The sequence below is a fragment of the Sorex araneus genome, chromosome 9 (assembly GCF_027595985.1).
Source record: "Sorex araneus isolate mSorAra2 chromosome 9, mSorAra2.pri, whole genome shotgun sequence".
NCBI classification, from domain to species: Eukaryota; Metazoa; Chordata; class Mammalia; order Eulipotyphla; family Soricidae; genus Sorex; species Sorex araneus.
This window is the reverse complement of record NC_073310.1, coordinates 64,633,969-64,656,847: the sequence shown is the minus strand read 5'-3', so window position 1 is coordinate 64,656,847 and position 22,879 is coordinate 64,633,969. Positions and strand designations below refer to the sequence as shown.

At 59.9% G+C, this 22,879-nt stretch overlaps 1 protein-coding gene across 1 annotated transcript in view; it reads left to right on the top strand.

The window, feature by feature from the left end:
• The window catches only part of CAMK1D (calcium/calmodulin dependent protein kinase ID), a 172,427-nt gene extending 156,935 nt beyond the window's left edge, over positions 1–15,492 (top strand). Inside the window, exons 6-11 of the mRNA XM_055147579.1 lie at positions 1,225–1,300; positions 4,023–4,135; positions 5,918–5,996; positions 7,671–7,758; positions 9,400–9,517; positions 10,985–15,492. Coding sequence (XP_055003554.1) covers positions 1,225–1,300; positions 4,023–4,135; positions 5,918–5,996; positions 7,671–7,758; positions 9,400–9,517; positions 10,985–11,103 — 593 coding nt within the window. The 3' untranslated portion in view covers positions 11,104–15,492. The remainder of the gene's footprint in view (positions 1–1,224; positions 1,301–4,022; positions 4,136–5,917; positions 5,997–7,670; positions 7,759–9,399; positions 9,518–10,984) is intronic.
• Positions 15,493–22,879: the final 7,387 nt, after the last annotated feature.

Below are 22,879 nucleotides of genomic sequence, written 5' to 3'. Positions count from 1 at the left end.
CTGCAGGGGGAGGGGCTTCTGCTTCTCCAGAGTCACCGGGAAGTGTGTGTCCCTTTAAGTCGTGGATTAGAAAGGCGAGTTGGTCACGTCCAAACCGAGCCCGGAGGAGCATTTGGTCCCAGAAACTGAGCGAAACCAGCTTAACCCGGGAGCCTGGCGGCCCCGGCACACGCGCCCGGTCCTCCTCGGGTGGGGACAGCAGCTCCAGATGAGGTTCTGAGCGCAGTGAGGGGCTGGGCCTGCGGTCTCGGTTAGCGAATCCCGAGGCTCCCAGCCCCACTGGGCGCCCTGGAGTCTCCTTCCCTGCTGTTTCCAGCCAACGTCCACTACTGGGCCAAACCAGAAGAAAAAGTTTGTCAAGCCACATACTTGATGTTACACAGTTCATGTAGCAAAACGCTCCTGCTTTAGATCACACGTGTCGCCTGTGGCCGCGAGAACAGCTTTGCGCCACGTGGCACAGACGCCAGCCCGGCCTTGCGTGTGGCATCGCGGTCTCCTGGCTGCGTGCACCCGGACAGATGTGTGTGGCGAGCCCCTGGGGCCCTGCGGGGGAGGGGAGGGGTCCCCCACCCGGGAGCCACGTAGGGGGAGGGTCCGGGTGCTGGGAGCGGATGCACCAAGGGGATGCCCGAGGGGCGGGTCACTATCCCACCTCCCCCGCCCCCGCCTCAGAGCAGGACGGGACTGCAGAGCCGGGGTTTAGAGTCAGGCGCGACGGCTGCCGGCCCAAGGGTCGAGGGAAGCAGGGGCACAGCTTCCCGCACGCCCCCCTGAAATGGGGGCGAGGGGCGTCACGCCCCAAAGCCAAAGAAACGGAGGTTCGGCAGTTCTGCGCTCCGAGTGCAGTCTACTCGCCAGTGCCTGTAGGTGGGTCCACTGGATTCCACTGATGACCTACACACAGGCGCGGCACACACGTGCACACGTATATACACACATGCACATATGTGTACACATACATGTGCCCGCACCCATGCACATGTATACATACACATGCACCCACCTATCCAACATACATGCGCGCACATGCACACACACACACACACACACACAAACACACACACGCACGCTTTCTCCTGCCTAGGGCAGCCCCAGGCCACCCAAGCCAGCGTCTGCCTGTGCCCTGAAGCCCGGGTTGAGCCTGAGTCACAGAGGAGCGGGAGCCCCGGGCCCGTGTGTCCCCGCACTGACGCCGCCGCCCCGTGTGTCTGTCCCTCACAGCTCCCGAGGTCCTCGCGCAGAAGCCCTACAGCAAGGCTGTGGACTGCTGGTCCATCGGCGTCATCGCCTACATCCTGTGAGTTCCGCAGCCGCCATCTCGGCCGCGCCTCTCCTCAGAGCTCTCCTCACGGAGCCTCCGTCCACTCCTGACCCCTGCCCTGGGCCAGGCCACCCGCAGGGAGGTGCCCAGGGCGGGCACTGCGCGGCAGCCGACCCAGGTGTCTCTGACAGGCAGCTGCTCCCAGACCCACGCTCGGTTCCTTGATCTCTTCCCCAGAGGCCACTTTCCCAGGGGCTGAGGCCGTGGCCTTGGGCTCTGGGTGCTGGGCGCTGGGTCCCTCCCGGGGGCTGAGGCGTGGCTCTGGGTACTGGGTCCCTCCTGGGGGCTGAGGCCGTGGCTCTGGGTGCTGGGTCCCTCCCGGGGGCTGAGGCGTGGCTCTGGGTGCTGGGTCCCTCCCGGGGGCTGAGGCGTGGCTCTGGGTGCTGGGCGCTGGGTCCCTCCCGGGGCTGAGGCGTGGCTCTGGGTGCTGGGCGCTGGGTCCCTCCCGGGGCTGAGGCGTGGCTCTGGGTGCTCTACCCTCCTGGTACCCGACAGCTTGTGTTTGGTTCCAAGTGCGGGAGTCACGTGTTTCTCTCGGGCCGATCCCGTCGTGTGGCTGGACGGAGCTTTCTCTCCCATCCCCTTGCCATGGACTCGTGGGCTAGTGCTGCCTGGCTGACCGTTAGAGAGGGGCAGGGAGACCAGCTGCTCCCGCAGATGTGTCCAGGTCCTGCTGCTTCCAAGGCTCCTTCCACGCCGCCTCGTCACATTCCCGGGCGGCGACCAAGCTCCCGATCTTGCCGCCGCGGCAGACGCTCAGCCTGGCCGTTGGGGCTGGAGAGAGCATTGCCGGTCAGGCACTTGTCCTGCTCGTGGCCCATCTGCGTTGGGTCCCCGGCATCTCATATGGTCCCCCGAGCTCGCCAGGGGATCCCTGAGCACACAGCCAGGAGTAACCACCCGAGCACCTCTGGGTGTGACCAAGAACAAAACAAAGCACCTTTTATATTTGAAGGTTGTTGTTTCGGGGGCCGTGCCCGCCGGGAGCAGACTCGGGCCCCGTCAGGGTCAGACTTGCACCCTCGAGCTCTGGGCGACTCCCCCAGCCAGGGATGCATTTTCTCTCCCTCCACCCCCACCCCCCCACCCGCTGTTTTGTACCTGCTGTGTGGAGACTTTCTAAGAAGCCCGTGTCCTTTAACCCCGTGTCCTTTCCCTTCTCCGAGTCCTTCCCAGAGCTGCTCTCGGGTCCCTGGGCATCGTCCAGGCCTTGGGGACGGTTGTCCAGACACAGGGCACAGTTGTCCCTGGCCTTTTGCTCGCCAGCCGCCCTGCTTTGACATCCAACACGTTCCTGGCTGCTCGCGGATCTGCTGAGCTTGCAAGGGAACGTCCTGGCGGCCTGGCCCAGAGCGCTGTGAGATCACGAGGTGGCCGGCCTGTCGTCATTCAGTTCTCCTTGGCTGTTCCACAGATGCCAACGGCACGCAGAAACTGGCCGGGGGCACTTGGGCCCAGCCAGCAGGACGTCTGTTGGCTGTGAAAGCTCAGTGGGGGGGCGCGGGGGGCGTCCACCCTGCAGCCCCTCCCTGTGGGAGACCCACAGCCACGCAGAAGCAAACAGCGGGTGCCAACTTCTCAGCACCTGAGTGCCATGTCCCCTGGACCCTGCCCCCGGGAGACGCCAGGATGCCGGGCGCAGCCCTTTCCGTGTGCTCTCTGGAGAAGGTCCCTGGGTGCCGAGTGCTCTTTCTCCCCCGGCTCCGTCCTGCCCCTTGTCGACGGCCCTCTGGGTGCTCAGGGGCTGTGCCGGGAACCGGGGGGCTCGTTCCCAAGGCACGCGCTCCAAAGCTCCAGGCAGACCCGTCCTTCCCGCGAGCCCCCCAGGACAGCTCAGAAAGCCTGTTCCGCCCCCCGCAGCCCTCCGTGTGGCCGTGGCCGGGGCCAACACTGGAGGAAACTGGGGTCGATGTGAGGAGCCTTGGCAGGAGAAAGGGCGTCTTTCCCGCGGTGGCCTGGGAGATGTTTCCGCTGCCGAGAGCTGAGAGGGGACGGCCGGTCCCCAGGCCGCTGGTAGGGGCCATGGACGGCCCCTTCCCAGGGCTGTGGTGCTTCTGTCCACTCTGGTCTCATTTCACCCACCCGAGGGGAGACTTCTACAAGGCCCCGCCCCGCCCAGCGTGCCCAGGGAGGGGCCTCCACCCGAGCCCGCCAAGCTCTAAAGGGAAGGGCCAGAGCTTTGGTACGGCAGGCAGGGCGCTGGCCTTGCCCCCCGGCCCGTGGTTCGATCCCTGAATCCCCTGTGGTCCCCCGAGCACCACCAGGAGTAACTCCTGAGTATCGCCAGGTGTGGGCCCAAAACAAACGAACCCAAAAAAAGAACTAATTAATTTTTTAGTTCTTTTAAACACTTTAAATTTAGAATTTTAAATGCCAGGGGAGTTGCTCCCCGGCTGAGGGCAGACTGCCGGGGCCCGGAATCCTGGGCTCGTCTCTGGCACGTGCCGGGCCCTGAGCACCGCGGGGAGGGAGTCCCCCACCAGGCCCCCAGGGTCGACCCTCAGGCGCTTAGCCCCCAAGTCAGGAGTGTGACGGGGCGGGTGAGCGTCTCAGAGACCCGGCCGAGGCCTCAGGCCGCTCGAGCCGCCCTGGGCTGTCCCCACCGCTGTGAGTGGCCGGGTGGCAGGGGCAGCGGAGGGTGGCGGGGGCCTGTCTGGGTCAGCCTCCCCCCAGCCCCACCCTCCCGTCTCCCCCGCAGGCTCTGCGGCTACCCCCCCTTTTACGATGAAAATGACTCGAAGCTCTTCGAACAGATCCTCAAAGCCGAATATGAGTTCGACTCCCCCTACTGGGACGACATCTCCGACTCCGGTGGGTCACGCGCCTGCTCCCCCGGGTGGCCCTGGGGACCCCTGACAGTCCTGGATGCGAATGCCCGAGGAGGCGTCCTGAGCTGGGCTGTGGCTGGCGGGGTGGACGGGAGGCTTCGGACATCCAAGCAAGGGCCAGCAGGGGCGCAGCCTCCAGCTCTCCTGGCCGGGGTGTTTGAGGCTGTTGGGGTTCCCTGCTCACGCCACGTGCCACGTCCTGCGGTAGGAATATCCCGGGAGGAGGGCCTGCTTTCGGCCCTGGGTAAAGCCCGCGATGAGCTGGGCCTGGTACAGCCTCCTGGGAGCGCGGGATTGGGTGGGGGTGGGGGGTGGGGGGGTGGGGGGTGGGGGGAGCGGGGGGATGCCCGGCCTCTGCAGGAGGCAGGAGCTGTGGCTCCACTGTTTCTTGTGTCTTCCTCCTCACTGGAACCCTCAGCTGCTGTCTTCCCAGCCTGGGCTGGAGCCGGCTTTGCTGAGGCCTGGGAATGTTTCTTTTTTTTTTTTTTTTTTTTGCTTTTTTGGGTCACACCCAGCAATCTCAGGGGTCACTCCTGGCTCTGCACTCAGGAATCACTCCTGGCAGTGCTCAGGGGGATCATAGGGGGTGCTGGGAATCGAACCCAGGTCAGCCGTGTGCAAGGCGAAAGCCCTCCCTGCTGTCCTATCTACCCAGACAGTGATTTTTTTTAATTAAAAAAAATTTTATTGTATAAGTAGCACATCGGGTAGGGTATTTGCCTTGCACATGGTTGATCCGAGTTCAAGTGCTCCGTCCCACTCAGAGAGCCCAGCAAGCTACCGAGAGTATCCCGCCTGCACGGCAGAGCCTGGAAAGCTCCCCGTGGCATGTTGAATATGCCAAAAACAGTAATAATGAGTCTCACAATGAGAGACGTTACTTGCGCCCGCTTGAGCAAATGGAGGAACAACGGGACGACAGTGCTACGACAGTGCTATTGTATAAGTTAGTTCACAATATTTGATTACATTTAATATTCAAACACCAATCCCAGCACAATCACACCTTCCCACCACAGGGAGTGATTTATTCTGAGCCTCCCCCACACCCCCACCCTGCGGGCATGAACTCTACTGGGCCCTCAGAGACGCCACCAGGACATCCGCTCTCTGTCTCTGACCCACACCCCTTCCCTGTGACCGTGCCTGGCTGCTGGGTCAGACCCCCCTGGGCTCCACACCCGGCCTCATGCTTCTCTCTGAAACAGGCTGCCTGGCTGCAGGGGGCATCTCAGGGCCAAACAGCCACGATGGCAGGGCCAAGGCAGGGAGTGTTCTGGGAGCTGCACCATCACACACACACACACACACACACACATACACCCTCACACACATGCACAAACATACACACTCACAAACACACGTACACTCACAAGCACACACGTGTACACACTCACAAACACACATGCACACACATTGATACTGACACACATACATACACTCACATGCATACGCACATAACACACGTGCACAGCTCTTGTCCAGAATGGCTCCCTGCCCCCAGGAGTTGTGAGAGACAGGAACTAAAAGGGGTCCTCCCTGGGATGGGCCCACTGGGTGGCAGGGGGCAGGACTGGGTGCCCAGCAGGTCGCCACATCGAGTGCCTTGGCCAGCCCTTCCCTTCATGCTGGCACCATCTGCCCGGGGCACAAGCCAGGCCAGGGACTCGTCCCGTCACACGGGAACCTCGCACAGGCCCGAGAGTCACCGTGTCCCCTCTCAGCCATGCGCTGACCCTCTTCCTCCTGCTTTCTCCCTGAACAGCCAAAGACTTTATCCGGAACCTGATGGAGAAAGACCCCAATAAAAGATACACGTGTGAGCAGGCGGCTCGGCACCCCTGGTAAGAAAAGGGCCCCAGAGGGAGCATGAGGGCCAGGCCTCCCCGCAGAGGGGCCCCTCATCCCTGGGTCCTTCCACTGGGAGCGGGCAGGGCCGTGGCCAGGGCGGCCCCAGTGAGACCTTCAGCAGTTCCCTGCCCATGGGGGAAGCCACCCAGAACAAGGAGGGCAAGTGTTTCCACGCTGCAGATACAACTCGGGTGTTTGGTTGAAGGCCATTTCCCAGAAGGCACCGAGATGGAGCTGGCTGCTGCGGTGAATGGAGGGTCTCCCCCACCCCCAAATGCTCCAGGCAGACTTCTCCTACTGCAGAGCGGAGAGGGGCTGTCGGAGTCTCTGGCCTGAGGAGCCAGCTGAGCTTGTAAGGCCACCTTGAGTTAACATGGCACATCCCTCAGCTTAAACCTGCTTCCCAAAGACCGTGGGTTTACCTTTGGGTTATCTGAGCCTTGATTTTCTGATCTTTAAGATGGGAAGGAATGGGGCTGCAGAGATAGGACATTGAGTAAATGCTTGCCTTGCTTGCGGCCAACCCGGGTTTGATCCCGTCACCACCTCATATGATTCCCGAAGCACCGCCAGGAGTAATTCCTGAGTGCAGAGCCAGGGGTAAGCCCTGAGCATCGCTGGGTGTGGCTCACAAACAAGCAAACAAAATGGGAAGAAGGAAGGAAGGAGGGAGGACTCGAAAGACGGGAGCATGAGCTTGGCAAGCAGGAACCTCCTGGCTCGACCCCTGGCACTGCTGGGAGTGACTGCTGCACCCTGGTCCACCAGGTCGATGTAAGAAATAACTGAGGGGGCAGGGCAGGGGGCGGAGAGGGAGGGTGGTGTGGGGAGAGCGGGCTGTGGAGAGGATGAGTCCTGAGTGACCACCTGGTCAGGAAGCCACTGACGCGGCCTGAGATGGTAAGGAGAAAGGAGATGAGGAAGTGACCCTGACCGCCTCCCTGCCCGGAGCAGACAGCTCAGCGGCTATTGAGGCCTAAAATGTCAAAGGTGGCCCCCCAGGGCCCAGGAGACCCTGGGGACATGGCCCTGTCTTCCTGAGGACTTTTCTAGAAAAGCAGAAAGAGAAGCTGATCCATCAGAACTTTTCTATCCCAGAGACAGACATAGGGGGGCGGGGGGCAGAGAGAGAAGGAGTGAGATGGAGCTCTGTCCAGCAAAGCTGGCCCAGACACGAGCTGGGCTGGCTGGGTCCAGGCATTGAAGTTTGGACAAGGGTCACGGGACCAGTAGCCAAGAAGGTGCTCTGGGAATAGATCAGGGGTCTCCCAGGTGGGGAACAAGGCGAATGTCGGAGGTTATGTGTGGGGGATGCTGGTGCGGGTGGGGTGGGGTGACTGAGCTCACAATGCCTAGTCTGTGGGGTCCTGCAGGTGCAGGAATTGGGGTGAGAGAGAGAAGAAGCCAGAGTCAGGAAGGAGGCTGACTGGGGAAAGGGTGCAGGGCTGGAGGGGGACAGGATTGGGGACCACGGGATGTGTGTGCATCAGGACAGAGTTACATGGCCAGCCCTGGGGGGGTGTGCATCAGCCACGGGGGGGAGGGGTACATCAGCACAGAGCCACGTGGCCAGCCATAGGATGTGCGTGAGTGACAAGAGTCACGTGGCCAGAGGTGCCCCCCTTCTCCAGGATATCCTTGGATATACACCTCTGCTTCCGTTTCAGGATCGCTGGTGACACGGCTCTCAATAAAAACATCCACGAGTCTGTCAGCGCACAGATCCGGAAGAACTTCGCCAAGAGCAAGTGGAGAGTAAGTAAGACCACCGTGGGCCTCATGGGGACCCCTTGCCCCTCTAAGGGTCCCCCTAGGGTCTCCCACACACACTTGGCTCATTTGGACCCATCCTGATAAAGACTTACAAGTGGTGGGTTGACAGTGAGAGTCTCAGGGGCTCAGAAACAGTCACGGCACACTCAGCCCTTCTGTGCTGTGAGCATGTGACGCCCTGACTCCCAGCAACTGTGAGTAGGCTGGCCTTGATTCATGGGGGTCACAGGCAAACAGTAGACACCCGGGGCTGATCCTGGACGCGTCCTGGCTCCAAGGAGACAGACTGGACCCTGAGCCCAGTTCCGGGATCAGTGAGGTGTCCCAGTCCGCCTGGGCTCCAGAGAGGGACTGGTCTGGAGGAGAGGTGATGGAGCCCCCGGAAAGAGACGAAGCCCCGGCCCATTCAGGACAGACATGACAGTACTTGGGAAATGACAGCTGTCTTTTTTTTTTCTGGGGGGAGATGGGAGTTTGAGCTGCCCCCGGAGATGCTCAGAGGCTGTTCCTGGCTCTGCAGTCAGAGTGACCCTGGCAGTGGCCGGGGTCAGAGCAGTGTCAGGGGGCCCGAACCAGGGTCGGCTGAGTGCAATGTCTCCAGTCCTGGGAAACGACCGCTGTAAGGGCCCATTCCCTGTGCATTTACTCTCAGCAGGGCGAGTGGGTCACGCTGGTGCTATAGATGTGTCAGAAGGCAAAATATGTGTGTGTATATTTAGTGTATGTATTCAGTGTGTATTCAGTGTGTGTGTGTGTTCAGTGTATGAGTGTGAGTATTCAGTGTGTGTGAATTCAGTATGTGTATATTCAGTGTGTGTATGTAGTGTGTATATTCAGTGTGTGTGTATATTCAGTGTGTGTGTTCAGTGTGTGTATTTAGTGTGTGTATTCAGTGTGTATGTGTGTATTCAGTGTGTGTGTGTGTTCAGTGTATCAGTGTGAGTATTCAGTGTGTGTGAATTCAGTGTGTGTATATTCAGTGTGTGTATTTAGTGTGTATATTCAGTGTGTGTATATTCAGTGTGTGTGTTCAGTGTGTGTATTTAGTGTGTGTATATTTAGTGTGTGTGTGTTCAGTATATGTGTGTATTCAGTGTGTGTGTGTATTCAGTGTGTGTGTGTTCAGTGTGCGTGTGTGTTAGTCTCTAAATTGTGTTTTGAGGAGGAGGTTGGATCCATGAGGTGCCTTGAGGAGTGTGGGGGCAGTGAGCCCCAGGTGGGGGTCCCGTCCCAGAGTGAGCCCCGGGTAGGGGTCCCGTCCCAGAGTGAGCCCCGGGTGGGGGTCCCATCCCCGGAGTGAGCCCCAGGTGGGGGTCCCATCCCCGGAGTGAGCCCCGGGTGGGGGTCCCATCCCCGGAGTGAGCCCCGGGTGGGGGTCCCGTCCCCGGAGTGAGCCCCGGGTGGGGGTCCCGTCCCCGGAGTGAGCCCCGGGTGGGGGTCCCGTCCCCGGAGTGAGCCCCGGGTGGGGGTCCCGTCCCCAGAGTGAGCCCCGGGTGGGGGTCCCGTCCCAGAGTGAGCTGGCACAGCGGTAGGTCTGGGTGCGGGGGCCCTGCTGGCGCGTGCCGGGGCAGGCTGGACGGAGCCTACACGCGTCCTGTCTAACTCCGGAACCTTCCGTTGCAGCAAGCGTTCAACGCCACGGCCGTGGTGAGGCACATGCGGAAGCTGCACCTGGGCAGCAGCCTGGACAGCGCCAGCGCCGGCGTCTCGGGCAGCCTCAGCCTGGCCAGCCAGAAGGACTGTGCGTACGGCGCCGGCCCGGAACTTTCTGGAGAAGCTGGGGGCGGCGGGGCAGGGGCAGGGCCCAGAGCCTTTTCCTACCGGCCCTGACCTCATAGGTGCCCCTGCTCAAGGTGTCCTGAACAGGGTTTTCTCAGAACGGAGCGTTTTGTGGCAGTCAGGGCCACGGGCAGTGTGGGGCTGGAGGGGGGTCACTCTGGCTCTCACCCAGGGGCTCCTGTCTGCAGCTGCCCCGGGCCAGCCCGGCCCCCTGGCTTTGCTCCATGTTGTCTCAGAAGGGTCGTTCCGGGGAGCGTTTGCTTCCACCTCACAGGGATTCTGAGTCCAGCCTCCCCCAGCTCACGAGCCCCCTGAGGGTCTGCGCCCCAGCCCACCCCGTCAGGTCTGTGGCCCTCACAGCGGGCTGTCCCCGGGCCTCCCGCCCTGGGCTTCCCGGGGCATTCACACCCCTGAGAAGCCTCCAGACACCAAGATGGTTCCTTCTGGATCTCAGGAATGTCCTGCCCTGAGCACGTTCACTGCAGAATGTTGTAGATCGTGTGCCAACATTGTTTAAAAAAAAAGAAAAAAAACTGGGATGGGATTATTATGTGCAACTTTTTTTTTTTTTTTTTTTGCTTTTTGGGTCATACCCAGCGCTGCACAGGGGTTACTCCTGGTAACCCCTTACCATAGCCTTACCCGCTGTGCTATTGCTCCAGCCCCAACAACTTTTTATTTTAATTGTGTTGGTTAGGGGCTGGAACGATAGGACAGCAGGGAGGGCGTTTGCCTTGCATGCAGCCAACCTGGGTTCAATTCCCGGCATCCCATATGGTCCCCCAGACACTGCCAGGAGTAATTCCTGATTGCAAAGCCAGGAGTAAGCCCTGAGCACTGTAGGGTGTGGCCCAAAAATTACACACACACACACATATACACTATACATATGTATAGTGCTAGACAACTATGCATCGAAATATGATCAGTTCATCCCTGCGGTCTCCCCGAGCCCCCCGCGGTCCCCTCTGCTGTGGACCCTTATTCTCTCGGTTCAATCCCCGGCATCCCATCTGGTCCACTGAGCACCGCCAGGAGTGATTCCTGAGTGCAGAGCCAGGAGTAAGCCCTGAGCACCGCCAGGAGTGACCCCAAAAGAAAACAAAGGAACAGCCTGAAAGGGCCCAGGGAGCACCCAGTCTGCTCTCAGAACCCCGACCCCCGCGGCTGTCCCAGAACGCTGTCCTAATGACACCTTGTGTCCGGGCCCTGGGGCAGCCCAGCGTCCCCCCAGCCCAGAGCAGTCACCCCACAGAGGCGGAGCCCTCACCGCCTCACGAGCGACTCTTGAGGCGTCCCTGGGGATCCCGGGGGGAGCAGACGCCTCGCGGGCGGGTGGGAGACTGGGAGACTGGAGCGGGCAGAGGACGCGCGTGTGTCCCGGGAGCCGGGGCCCTCCCTGACCTCCCGGGTCCCCTCTCCCCTGCAGGCCTGGCCCCGTCCACACTCTGCAACTTCATCTCCTCCTCGACGGGGGTCTCCGGAGTGGCGGCGGAGCGGAGACCCCGGCCCACCACTGTGACCACAGCGCACTCTGGGGGCAAGTGACCAGCTCTGGGGTGCGGCCGCCCCGAGCCCCCCACCTGCATGGCGCCCGCCCGCCCGGACTGGAAGACGTTTTTTATGGCCATATTTTATACTGCGACTCTCTGGTGTCCATTTCTCACACTGACCTGCCTCGGGTCTCTCCTCGCCGAGGTCACGTCGACGCTGTCGTCCTCCTCGTTTCCTTAATGACAACAAAGGTCTCAACTGGATCCTTCCGTCTGGGTGAATGGCGTCTCCTCGGCCGAGGGGCCCTGGCACTGCCTCCGCGCCCCCCGCCTCGGAGCTTGGCGTTTCGGGTCAAGCCGAGGCAGTTTCTGCTTCTCCCTCCGGGAAATCATTTCAGTGTTGCTTTCGGGGTCTTGGTCTTCTCGGTGCGGGTCTGAGGACTGGGCGCTGTCCCTCTCCTCTCCGTCAGCTCCCTGAGGTGAAGGCCACATTTGAGGAGCTTAAGGAGACGCCCTTCAGAGCCCTCGGGAGCCCCGGGCCCCGCTCTCCCCAGCGCTCAGCTGCGCACTCCGAGAGTTCAGCCCGTTTTCTACAGCGCCCGTTTCTAATCTCCCCTGCAGACGGCTTCTCCCCTCCCTCCGCGTGGCTGCTGCAGGCGTGGCCGGCTCTTCCCCGCACTCTCTGGCACTCGCTGTTGGGGGAAAGACGCAGTCGGTCTGGGGCGGGGAGGTGTGAGCCCCAGGCGGGCCGCTGCCCCAGGGGACAGGGCAGGCGTGTCAGAACCCAGAGGCCTGTGGCCGCCCGCCCGCCGCAGCCCGGCCGGAGGGACTGAAGACAGGGGTGGGGGCTGCTGGGCCTCAGACGTGCCGTGGCTAGGCCCGTGGCCCCCACGGGGTGGACAGGTCCAGTTCAGTCAGCACAGCATGGAGCCCAGCCATGGGGCTCTTCAAGAGGGCCCCAGAATGGCCTCTGAGGAGTGACCGGTGCCCACCCACACGTTCCCGCAGCCCAGACGGACACCATCAGCCTCACACTCACGCTCCCCAGGCCTTCCTACCCCCGGCCCGCTGTCCTCCCCCCTCCTCCCCACTGCCCACGCCCCACCTTGGTTCAGGGATGGTCCCAGCCCCAACACACACATATACACAGGCATGTGCGTGCATGCAAGCACATACATCCCACATGCATATGTGCACTTGCAGGCACCCAATCACACAGATATGTACATGTGTGCATGCACATGTGCACACCTACAGGCACATGTACATACATGCATGAACATATATACATCTGAGATACCGACTACATGCATGCACACAGGCACATATGCATACAGGAACACAGATACATATATGTATGCAGGCACATGTGCACACAGGAACACAGAAAAACATACATTTACACGTGCAGATGTGTGCACACAGACGCATAGGAACACACATACATTTACACATGCAGGCACGTGCACCTACAGGAACACAGGAAAACATACATTTACACAGATACATTTACACAGGCAGGCAGGTGTGCACACATGGCGTCATAGGAACACACATACATTTACATGTGCACGCCTGCACATGTAAATGCATCATCAGGCCCCCCGGCCCGTGAGGTCACCAGGCAGGAATACAGAAGAGCGGCTGGACAGACGGTTTACCTGCCCTGCGCCCACAGTCCCTTGGCGCACCCCCGTGTGGTCTCTGCATGTCACAGCCACAGTCACTGTTCGGAGCCTGGGAGAGCCTTGGAAGTCTGTGGGAAGCAGCTGCCCGGGCCCCAGCAGGAGCACTCGCCTGCGAGCAGTAGCTGGAGCTGAGCTGTGGTAGGGCGGGCTCCGTGACAGAGCGTCCACGTGTCTCAGAAGGCGGGTGGGTGGCCTGTGGGCATCACGTAGCCACGCTCTGGCGCTGCGCTGGCCAGCGTGCCCTGTGCGGGGAGGGTCTGCCCCCTGCGCTGGGGAGAGCAGGGCGTGCCCGCTGGCGCCCCTGGCCACGGGACACGTGGTTCCCACACGGGAGGAGAACCCCCACGTGCCTTTGGTCGAGAACCTGCAGCGGGGCACCGGGGTCGAGCTCGCCACTCGGGACACGCCGCCTCCTCACACAGGAAGGGCCTGTGAGACGCGTGTGCCCCGCCCGCAGCCCTTTGCCCTCAGTGTCTGGAGTGGGGGCGGAGACGGGCAGGTGTGCCCCCCCAGCTGTGTCCTCCGCATCCCGGCCAGCCGTGCTTAGAACAGAAAGGGTGACGGACCCACCGCGTCTGGTTTCTGAAGAGAAGAATTCTGTGGGAGGGAGGGAGGGAGGGAGGGAGGAAGGAAGGAAGGAAGGAAGGAAGGAAGGAAGGAAGGAAGGAAGGAAGGAAGGAAGGAAGGAAGGAAGGAAGGAAGGAAAGAAGGAAGGAAGGGAGCTTGACGGGAGGAAGGGAGGGAGGAGGGAGGGAGGGAGGGGGAGGGAGGGAGGGGGGGAGGGAGGGAGGAGGGGCAGAGCAGTGTGGCTTGACTGTCGCACTGGCTCTCAGTTCGTGTCCAAGGGCCACTCTGAGTCCTCTGGTGACCGGATTGTATGATGACCCCAGACTCAGTTTACCCCCAGCAGGAACCTGCTGTCTCTCCTTCCTACGTATCTCAGGTGATGGCGGGGAGGGGCTCCCTGCGGAGCTAAGGCCGAGGACAGCAGGGGAAGGGGCGCAGGGGTGACCCCTCTGTCTTGCTCGGGAGGGCCAGGGCAGGGTCAGCCCTCGGGCAGGGCAAGGCCAGGGGTGTGCAGATGTGGGGACCGAGCCCCGACCCCCTGCGTGTCCTCTAAGTGATGCGACTTCCACCCCTCCCCTCTCTCCCTGTCTCTCTCCTCTCTCCTCTTTCCCTCCCTCGCTCCCTCCCTCCCTATCTCCCTCCCTCCCTCTCTCCCTCCCTCCCTCTCTTCCTCTCCCCTCTCTCCCCCTCTCCTTCCTTCTCTCCCTCCCTCCCTCTCCCTCCCTCCCTCTCTTCTTCTCTCCCTCTGTCCCTCTCTCCCCCTCTCTCTCCTCTCCCCCTCCTCCTCTCTCCCTCTCTCTGCCCCCAGACCTTGCCCTCAAACACATTCCAGACCAAACACTGTTCAGTTTGTCTCAGAAAAAAACAATGTACATACCTGTCTGTAATCCACCACTTTGGGGGCTCTGGCCCGAGGTTTGGGGCTGCTAGCATCTGCTTTTTAATTATTTTTTACATTTTGGCCGAAAATGTCCCCGTCCTTTTTGACTTTTCCAGACTTGAGATGGGGGCGCAGGCCGGCAGCGGGGTCCTCAGAAGCGGGCGCCTGTGGGCAAGGCGGGCGTGGCCCAGCCTCCCTGAGGGCCTGCGACCACCCGTACTTTCGGGCCAGGCCTGGCACATCCCCAGGGCCCGCGCAGCACTGTGACGGCCCCTCCACCTGCTGGCTGAGGCCGGGCCGCCCCCCCACACCTTCCCTCCCGCCGCCGCCGCCCAGGCGGGCTCAGTCCGGGCCCCTGCAGACCCCACGGGCTGCACCCCAGTGGCCGCCGCCCCCCGCATGCAGCTGCCTGGGCCGGGGGTTGCCACGACGCCCCCTGGAACGGCTTCTCGCTGACCCCGTACCGGGGAGACGGTGCTGACTTCCCGCACCCACCCTTGGCGCTGCCCTTTGGAGCTTCTCTCACGGGGGCTTCTCATCCCACGAGGATTCTCACCCGGAGCCTTTCTGGGAGTGCTCGCCCTCGAGGTGGCTGCAGGGACCCTCTCTGGGACAGGGAAGGGCTTTATCTTCAAGAGGGCCCCAGAATGGCCTCTGAGGAGTGACCAGTCCCAGGACAGGGGAGTGTGGTGGGCGGCACCAGCCGAGGAGAGGCCGCGGGCACCCCAGACACGACCCGAGCCCAGAGATCTTTGGGCTGGGCTGGGGAGCAGGGTCCTGGGTCTGTGACCCCTGCTCGCGGGCGCCCCTCTGGGGGCTCTGGCCGCACTGCCGTGACAGCCTGTCCCCAGAGACGGCCTGAGAGAAGGACCACCTCGGGGAGGCAGGCAGGGCGCCCCGTCAGAGCACATTCGGAACTGTTTCTAAATTGGCTTGAGTCACGGCCCCTGACGCCCCCCCACCACCCCTGCAGCGCCCCCAACAGTGAGCATGTTTTCCAGAAGCTTCCACCGTCGAACCCAGGAATGCCCCCGCCCCCGACTATTCTTACCAGGCTTGTGATCGGTTTAACTTTTCTGTAAAACAAAAACAAACAAAAATGCTCGTCCAAAAGAAAGGGAACTGCCCACTTCCCCGTGCATGAATGGACCGCCGTCCCGAGGGGCTGCCCCGAGGGGCCGTGTCCCGGCCTATGTAGCAAACGATTCTCTGCCTTGACAATCATGTACACATCCCCGATTTCTATCACCGTGGTAACGAGATGGATGACTTCCTGTTTTCCGCCAATAAAGACGATTAACCGCCTTCAGGTGCTGGTGTGGTCTGTGAAGAAGCCGAGCCGGGCCCGCGCCCCTTCCTGGCCTCCCGGAGCTCGGACGCAAGAGAATTCTCACTGGGTCCTGCCGAAGTGCAGGAGACCCCCGCAGCCGCCCCCTGTCTCGCCCCAGCCTTGGAGGGCACCCCAGGCCCTCACCCCCGCGCCCCCTTTTCCCCTTTGCTGCAGAAACCCGCCTGCCACCGGGAGCACGACCACAGGGTGCTGGAGAAAAGGTCTCGGGGCTCCCAGGGACCCTCTCCGAATCCCGGAGCAACCCGCGCCCCCACAAACTTGCATCTGGCCCTCAAAGTGGGGGTCTCGCCCCGGCAGAGGCCCTGCTGCCCTGTCTGGGGCGGGGGGTCCAGCTCACAGCTCACCCAGTCCGCTGCGGGAGGCAGTCGACAGGGCGAGCTGGACTCGGGCGGCAGTGATGGGGGGCCGACCCCTGCAGCCCACGGCCGGTCACCCGAGTCTGAGGGGCCCGGAGTGGACCCAAGGCCGAGCTCTTTCCCAGCAGATGGCGTCCCAGCCCAGGCTCTGCCTACGAGGCTGGCCAGAGCGAAGGGACCGTGGGGCATAGGTGACATGATTTAGGCGAATGTCAGGGGCCAGAGGACTCCGGGGGGCTGGAGAGTGAGGCCAGGAGGCGAGGCTCCATAGCGTCCCCGCCAGCAGTGCTCCCCGAGCACCACCAGGTGTGGCCCAATGATCACAAAAGAACTTCGGGGACCCGCCCCCCCATCATGCAAAAGTGTCGGGATTTATTAAAGAGAAACACGGCAGAAAAGTGTCCAGAGTGGACAGTGCCCTGCCTGCCCCCTGCGGACTCCTCGGTGCTGCCCCCCCGGCACACCTGTCCACCAAGGGCCGGGCCCTCTCGGCCTGCTGGGAGTGTCCGGGAGCCACGGTGAAAGCCCAGAACTGCCAGCGGCCAGGAGCTGGTATTCACGCCTCCACGTCAAACGCCTCCTCGGCCCCCAAAGCAGCTGGCAGCCGCCCCAGGTTCAAACATGCTTGCATGCCGCAAGGACCAGGGGCTGCTGGGCACCACAGTGCCCCTGCTGGCACGGCAGGTCCCCCCAGATGGGCAGCCCCAGGCCACAGGCGTCAGTCACAGCCCCCGCGGGAGCTAACTGGCTCCGGAGCACTGGACAGTTCTCCGTGCCTACAAGGTAAAACACGGGCTCCGGGGGACAGCCACCCTTTGGGGCCCCCCTGCCCTCCATCCCCTTTTTGAAGCGAGCCTCTGGGGTGCTGAGTGGCCGGGACTTCCTGGGCATTGAGGACTCTGTGTCCAGGGAGTAGATTAGACCTTTCGAGCGAGCACGGCCTCTGGAGCCACCTGTGTGGCCCGGGACCCCCGAACCTTCGTCGCAGCTTCTCTGTTGACTGCAGGTGGCGGTAGTCGGGTCTCAGGCCACCTCTGCCCCCTGCAGGGCGTGTGGCACGTGGGCACTCTCTGTGTGGCCGGACAGCAGCCTCAGGGGCGGGTGGCCGTCCGCGGCCATGGCTGGGGCCAGTGTCTGTGTGGGACAGAACTGCACACGTGGGCTCCAGTCTGGGGCAAACCCAAGATCACTTCTGAGAGCAGCAGACACGGCAGACTTGGGTGCTTCTGGGGTTTTATTATTTTGCTTTTTGGGTCACACCTGGCGATGCTCAGGGGTTGCTCCTGGCTCTGCACTCAGGAATTACTCCTGGCGGTGCTCAGGGGACCCTATGGGATGCTGGGAATCAACCAGGGTCAGCCACGAGCAAGGCAAACACCCTCCCCACGGTGCTATGGCTCCAGCCCCTTCTGGGGTTTTGTTTGTTTGTTTTGGGATTTGGTTTTTGGACCACATCCAGCAGTGCTCAAGGATTACTCCTGGCTCTGTGGCCAGGGGACCGTATCAGGTTCTGAGGATCGAAATTGGGTCGACTGCATACAGAGCAAGTGCCTTAACTGCCGTACTATCTCTCTGGCCCTCTTCTGCGTTTTGTGTGTGTGTGGTTTAATTGGTAGATAATCATGCATTAATCGCAGGTCTATTACCATGGTTTGATGCATGTCATTTATGAAGCTGTTATCTTAATCCATTTCGTCAACCATCGCCACAGGTAGTTGTCATATTTTTCTTGTGACAAGAACCAAGAACTTACTCTCTCTGAATCTTTCGAGTGTCCAAATGACACTTGCCAGGGAAAGGCGTGGTTTGTGGGGGGCCTGAGAAACAGCTTTCTGAGCATGGGTGTCCAGGGGCAGGCCCGCGGCTGCAGACGCATACACCAGACTGAGGGGCCGAGAGTGGAGGTGAAGTGTGCGGAGGCCCCTCACCTACTGCGTCCAGAAGGTACTGTGGTCAGGCTTTCGGGGCGTCGGTAATCCCTCTGCCCCAGGCCGCTAAACCGCATAGAGGTGCTGGCTTTGCGTCCCACAGAGCAGATCCTCCCGTCTGATTAACTTAAACCATCACCACAACGCCCTCCAGGCCCACCCGTGTTGGCACAGCTGGGAGGAAGTGCCGCTGTTTTGGGCCAGATACTAAGTCAAATTAGCGTAGAACTCACGTTCCCGCTGCTGCGCCCTCGGGCTGTCCCGGTCCTGGCTACCGGGAACCTCGGAGTAAACCCGGGGCGGGGCTCTCTCGGCCCCAGTGCTCTCCCTTCCTCTGAGCACGGACCCCCGTGGGGTTGCTGAGTCCTGGGAGCGTCCACCCTTTCTGAGGCTTCTCTCTGTTGTCTCCTTCTTTGCTCTAGGACCACCCCTGCTGCACCCGAAAGCACCGGCACTTCCTCCCAGTGGTGCCAGCACGGGTGGGCCCGGAGGGCATTGTGGTGATGACTTAAATTAATGGACTGCAGTGCTTGGGGTTTATCCCCTGGCTTTGTGCTCAGGGGACCCCACGCAGGCACAGGAGCGGGGTCCTCCCTGCTCTTGCCTCTAAGGGGGTACCAGGGGATGATCCCCCCACGGCGCACCAGGCTTCCCTTTTCTCCATATCATCGCCAGCACCTGTTATTGGCCTTCTTGGTCCCAGCCATTCTGACAGGCGGAGGTGATCCTGGGATTCTGATGTGCGTTTCTCTGGTGATTCGCATGATGTTGAGCGCCTTTTGCTTCCCCTGTAGGCTTTCTTGGCCAAGATATTTTACTTTCTCTGCCCATTTTTAAAATTGTATTGTTTGGAAGGAGTTGTTGTAGGGGGGAGTTGTTTTTGTTATTGATCACGCGGCCGACCCGAGTTCGATTTCTGCGCCCCTCTCGGAGAGCCGGGCAAGCTACCAAGAGTATCGCGCCCGCACGGCAGAGCCTGGCAAGCTACCCATGCGTATTGGATATGCCAAAAACAGTAACAATAAGTCTCTCAATGAGAGACGTTACTGGTGCCTGCTCAAACAAATCAATGAGCAATGGGATGACAGTGACAGTGATTGATTTGTGTGAATTCTTTCAACATTTTGTTTTGAGTACTTTGTCAGTTAGTTTCTAAGTATTTCCTTCCATTTAGTGGATTTCCTTTTCGTTTTATTGATGCTTTCCTTTGCTGTACAAAAGCTTTTTCATTTGATATAGTTCATTTATTTAGTTTTGCTTTGGTTCAGCTTTGTCAAAAAAATCATCAGCTCGGCTAATGACAGGGAGCTTAGCACCTACGTTTCCTCCTAGGTTGTGGTTTCAGGCCTCATATTCAAGACTTGCACCTCTTGTGGGTTGACATCTATTCTGGCCTTCGCATGCTTCTACTCAGTGTTCCTAGCAATGTTGATTGAATAGACTGTCCTCACCCCGTTGTACCTCCTGGGGTTTTGTTATTTATATATGAATCAATCATATATGCATGGGCTTATTTCTGAGATGTGTTCTTTTTCTTTTTTTTTCAATCACCGTGAGATAGAGTATTACAAAGTTGTTCATGATTGGCTTTCAGTCATACAGTGTTCCAACACCCCTCCCTCCACCTGTGTAATTTTCCAGCACCAGTGTCCCCAGGTCCCTCCACCCCCGCAAAGCCCTGCCCCATCTCTATGGCAGGTACCTCTCTCTCTCCCCCCTCTCTCCTCCCCTCCCTCTTCTCTCCCCCTCCCTCCCTCCCTTTCTATCTCTCTCTCTCTCTCTCTCTCTCTCTCTCTCTCTCCCTCCCTCCCTCCCTCTCTCCCCCTCTCTCTTTCTCTTTCTCTCTCTCTCATTTTAGGTATTATGGTTTGCAATACAGATGCTGAGAAGTCATCATGTATATCCCTGTTCCTGCTTTCAACCCTCAGTTCCTGTCCAGAGTGATCCTTGCCAGCTGTTTTGGCCCCCCTCTCTCCGAGTTCTCTATTCTGTTCCATTGACACGTCCGTTCTTATGCTGACAGCCATTGTTTTGAGTAGCTACCCTGGCTTCATAATATAGTTTAGAAACAGGTGTGATGCCTCCAGCTCTGTTCTTTCTGCAGGTGCCGTGGATATTCAAAGTTCTTTGTAACAGTTTTGGGGTGTTTTTGTTTTCTACTTCGGTAGCAAATACTATTGGAATTCTGGTAGAGATTCTATTAAATCTGTAGATTGCCTTGGATAGTACAGACATTTTGTCATTAGTTTTTCCAATCCACAAGATGTCTTATCCTACATTTATGTTTTCTTAAGTTTATTTCATCATTGTCTTATCTTTTTAAGTGTCAGTCTTTCACTTCTCTGGTAAAATTTATTTCAGGTGTTTTTTTAATTCTTTTTTTTTTAATTCCTAGGTATTTTAATTTTTTTCACACAATTGTAAATTGTTCTTTTTCTAATTTCTCTGATAGTTCATTATTAAGGAACAGAAATAAAACTGATCTGGTTCATTTTTGTATTCTGAAACTTTACTGAATTCATTCGTGACTTTGGCTGGGTTTGGGTTTGGGGTGGTGGTGCTCAGGGCTTACTCCTGGACCTGTGTTCAGCAGTGACTCCTGGCAGGGCTCGGGGGGCGATGTGAGGTGCCAAGGAATAAACCCATGTTGACTGCAAGAAGACAGGCCACCATCCGCTGTACTATGGCCCCATCCTATGACTTTGGGCTTGGTTTTGGTTTAGGGGCGTGATTGGGCCACACTGGGATGTGCTCGGGGACCATCCGCAGTGCTGGGAATTGAACTCCCAGACACGTGTGCAAAGCAAGCACCTTCCCCGCCTGACCCTCTGTCTGGCCCTCGCTTATGAGTTCTAGAGGGTTTTTGTGGTTTCTGTGGTGTGGGTGGGTGTGATCTTTAGAACTTCTCCCTATAAAATCACATCATCTGCAAACAGAGTAATTTCAAGTCTCCTTTTCTGATTAGGATTCCTCTCATTTCCTTTTCTTGTCTAATTGCTTTCGTTAAGACACCCCCAAGCCCATGAAGTTAATTTTCTAATGTGGGTGGAGAGAGGCCAGAGGCAAATAGAATAATTGCAGATGAAATACAGGCTGCACATAAGAGCTTTGAAAGTCGGAGCAATCAGCCAGCACAGGCACTGGCCCGAGCGCCAGTGGCGGCTGCCCAAGGCCTGTCCGAACCAGGCGTAAAGGAGCCGGCGGTCGGAGCTGAGGCCAGTCCTAACCCAGCCGCGGCCTCGAGGGGAGAGCCAAGTGGGGGCCTGACTGGGGAGGGGGCGGGCGGGCAGGTGGTGAGAGGCGGGCGGGAGCAGCGTGGCAGCCAGAGCTGGGGGCGGGCACAGATGCGGGGGCAACTTCCCACTTCCTTGCGGGTGTGGGACTTGCCAGGGACGGTGGAGACCCCCACAGCGTCTCAGCTTGGTGGCGACTCGCGTCTGTTTGCCAGACTCACGCCCCTGGGAAGCTCCAGCCCCCAAGTGCCCTGTCCTTAGCCCGGGCCCGGGCACCTGCCCTTCCGTGGGGCTCTTCTATGCTGAGATCCGTCTCCTGCCGGCCTGTCTGAGCGCTTCCATGGATGACCCCGGAGCAGGAGGGGCGAGTGTCAGGCCCCGCCCCAGCCACGCTCCAGGGCGGCCACGTGAGCAGCTGCAGGCACCTGAGCCTGGGGGCCTGAGCGTGAAGGTGCCACCAGGGCCCCTGAGCCCCCCAGGGGCGGCCCTTGAGCACTGAGCCAGGAGGAAGCCCTGAGCACCGCCCAATGTGACCCAAAACTAAACAACTGGTTTTTAATTTACAAAACAGAATTTTTAAAAGACTCTGGAGAGCAGACGTGGCTTTCTCAGTCCAGGCAGGGCCAGGCTCCAGACAAAGGTAGGAAGGGACGTGGCCCGCCCACGGCTGTAGGGGCGGTGACGCCAGCTCAGACACGGGTGTGGGGGTTCAGCTGAGGGAGGTTGGAGAAGGGGCGGGAAGGGGGGCCAGGCCCGGCAGACTCTGCAGATCTGAGGCAGCCCACGCAGCACGACCCACGTTTCCTCTCCTGGGGGAGCGGAGGGTTGCTTGGTGGGTAAGGGGGACACGGCTCCCCGCGAGTGAGCTTCACGGACATGCACGGCCCCAGGGGACAGGGCTTTTCGGGTGGCAGAGGGACGAGGCGGTAAGTCACGGTCGATTCCACGCCCAGAGCGGGCGCCGCCTAAGTCTCGGGACACCCTGGCATGTGTCCCCTACTAGGAGCACGCCAGAGAGGGAGGGGCCCTCCCGGCCCCCAGCTCAGCTCCCAGATGGAAAAGTCGGGGGGAGCCTTTGGAGCCGCTGGCATGATATTGGGGCTGAGAAGAGTCGCTTGGCTCACGGCCAGCTGCCTGGTTCAGTCCAGGCCCTCCCGAGGGGAGGGAAGGCACCGGGAGCTTTCTCTCAGGACCTGTGCCCCAGGGAAAGGCTATTCTCATGCTCCAGGCGGGCGCCGCGGAGACTCCTGGGGATGGCGCAGTGGGCGGGTCCCCGACGGGCTTCAAGCCGCTCTCCCCAAGAAGGCGCCGGAATCTCAGACTCTGCCGTGTGCAGCTCGGGCCTCCCCGTGAAAGGCCGGGCAAGGGATGCCCGGGGTTAAGGAAACAGCCACTTGGCCCAAAAGTGACAAGGAAATGCTTACAGGTGAAGGTCCCGTTCTTCTCTGAATATGCACGTATGCACGTCACTCACCAGCGTGTGACTGAGGGGAACCCGAGGGGTCTCCTTTCAGGCCTGCGGGGATTAGAGGGATTGTCGGTGCCTCTTCTTCAGTGCGAATTTTTAGTTTTTACTTTTATTTATTTTTTGCTTTTTGAGTTACACCTGGTGTTGCGCATTACTCCTGGTTCTGCACTCACAGTCACTCCTGGCTTGGGGGACCCTATGGGATGCCGGGGATTGGATCCAGGTTGGCCATGTGCAAGGCAAGGGGCTACTTGCTGTACTATCACTCCAGCCCCTCAGTGTGAATTTTTAAAAACCTCTCCCTGGCTGGCTCGTGGGATTCTCAGAAGGATGTGGGTGAGAGGCAGGGGTCCCCTCTGC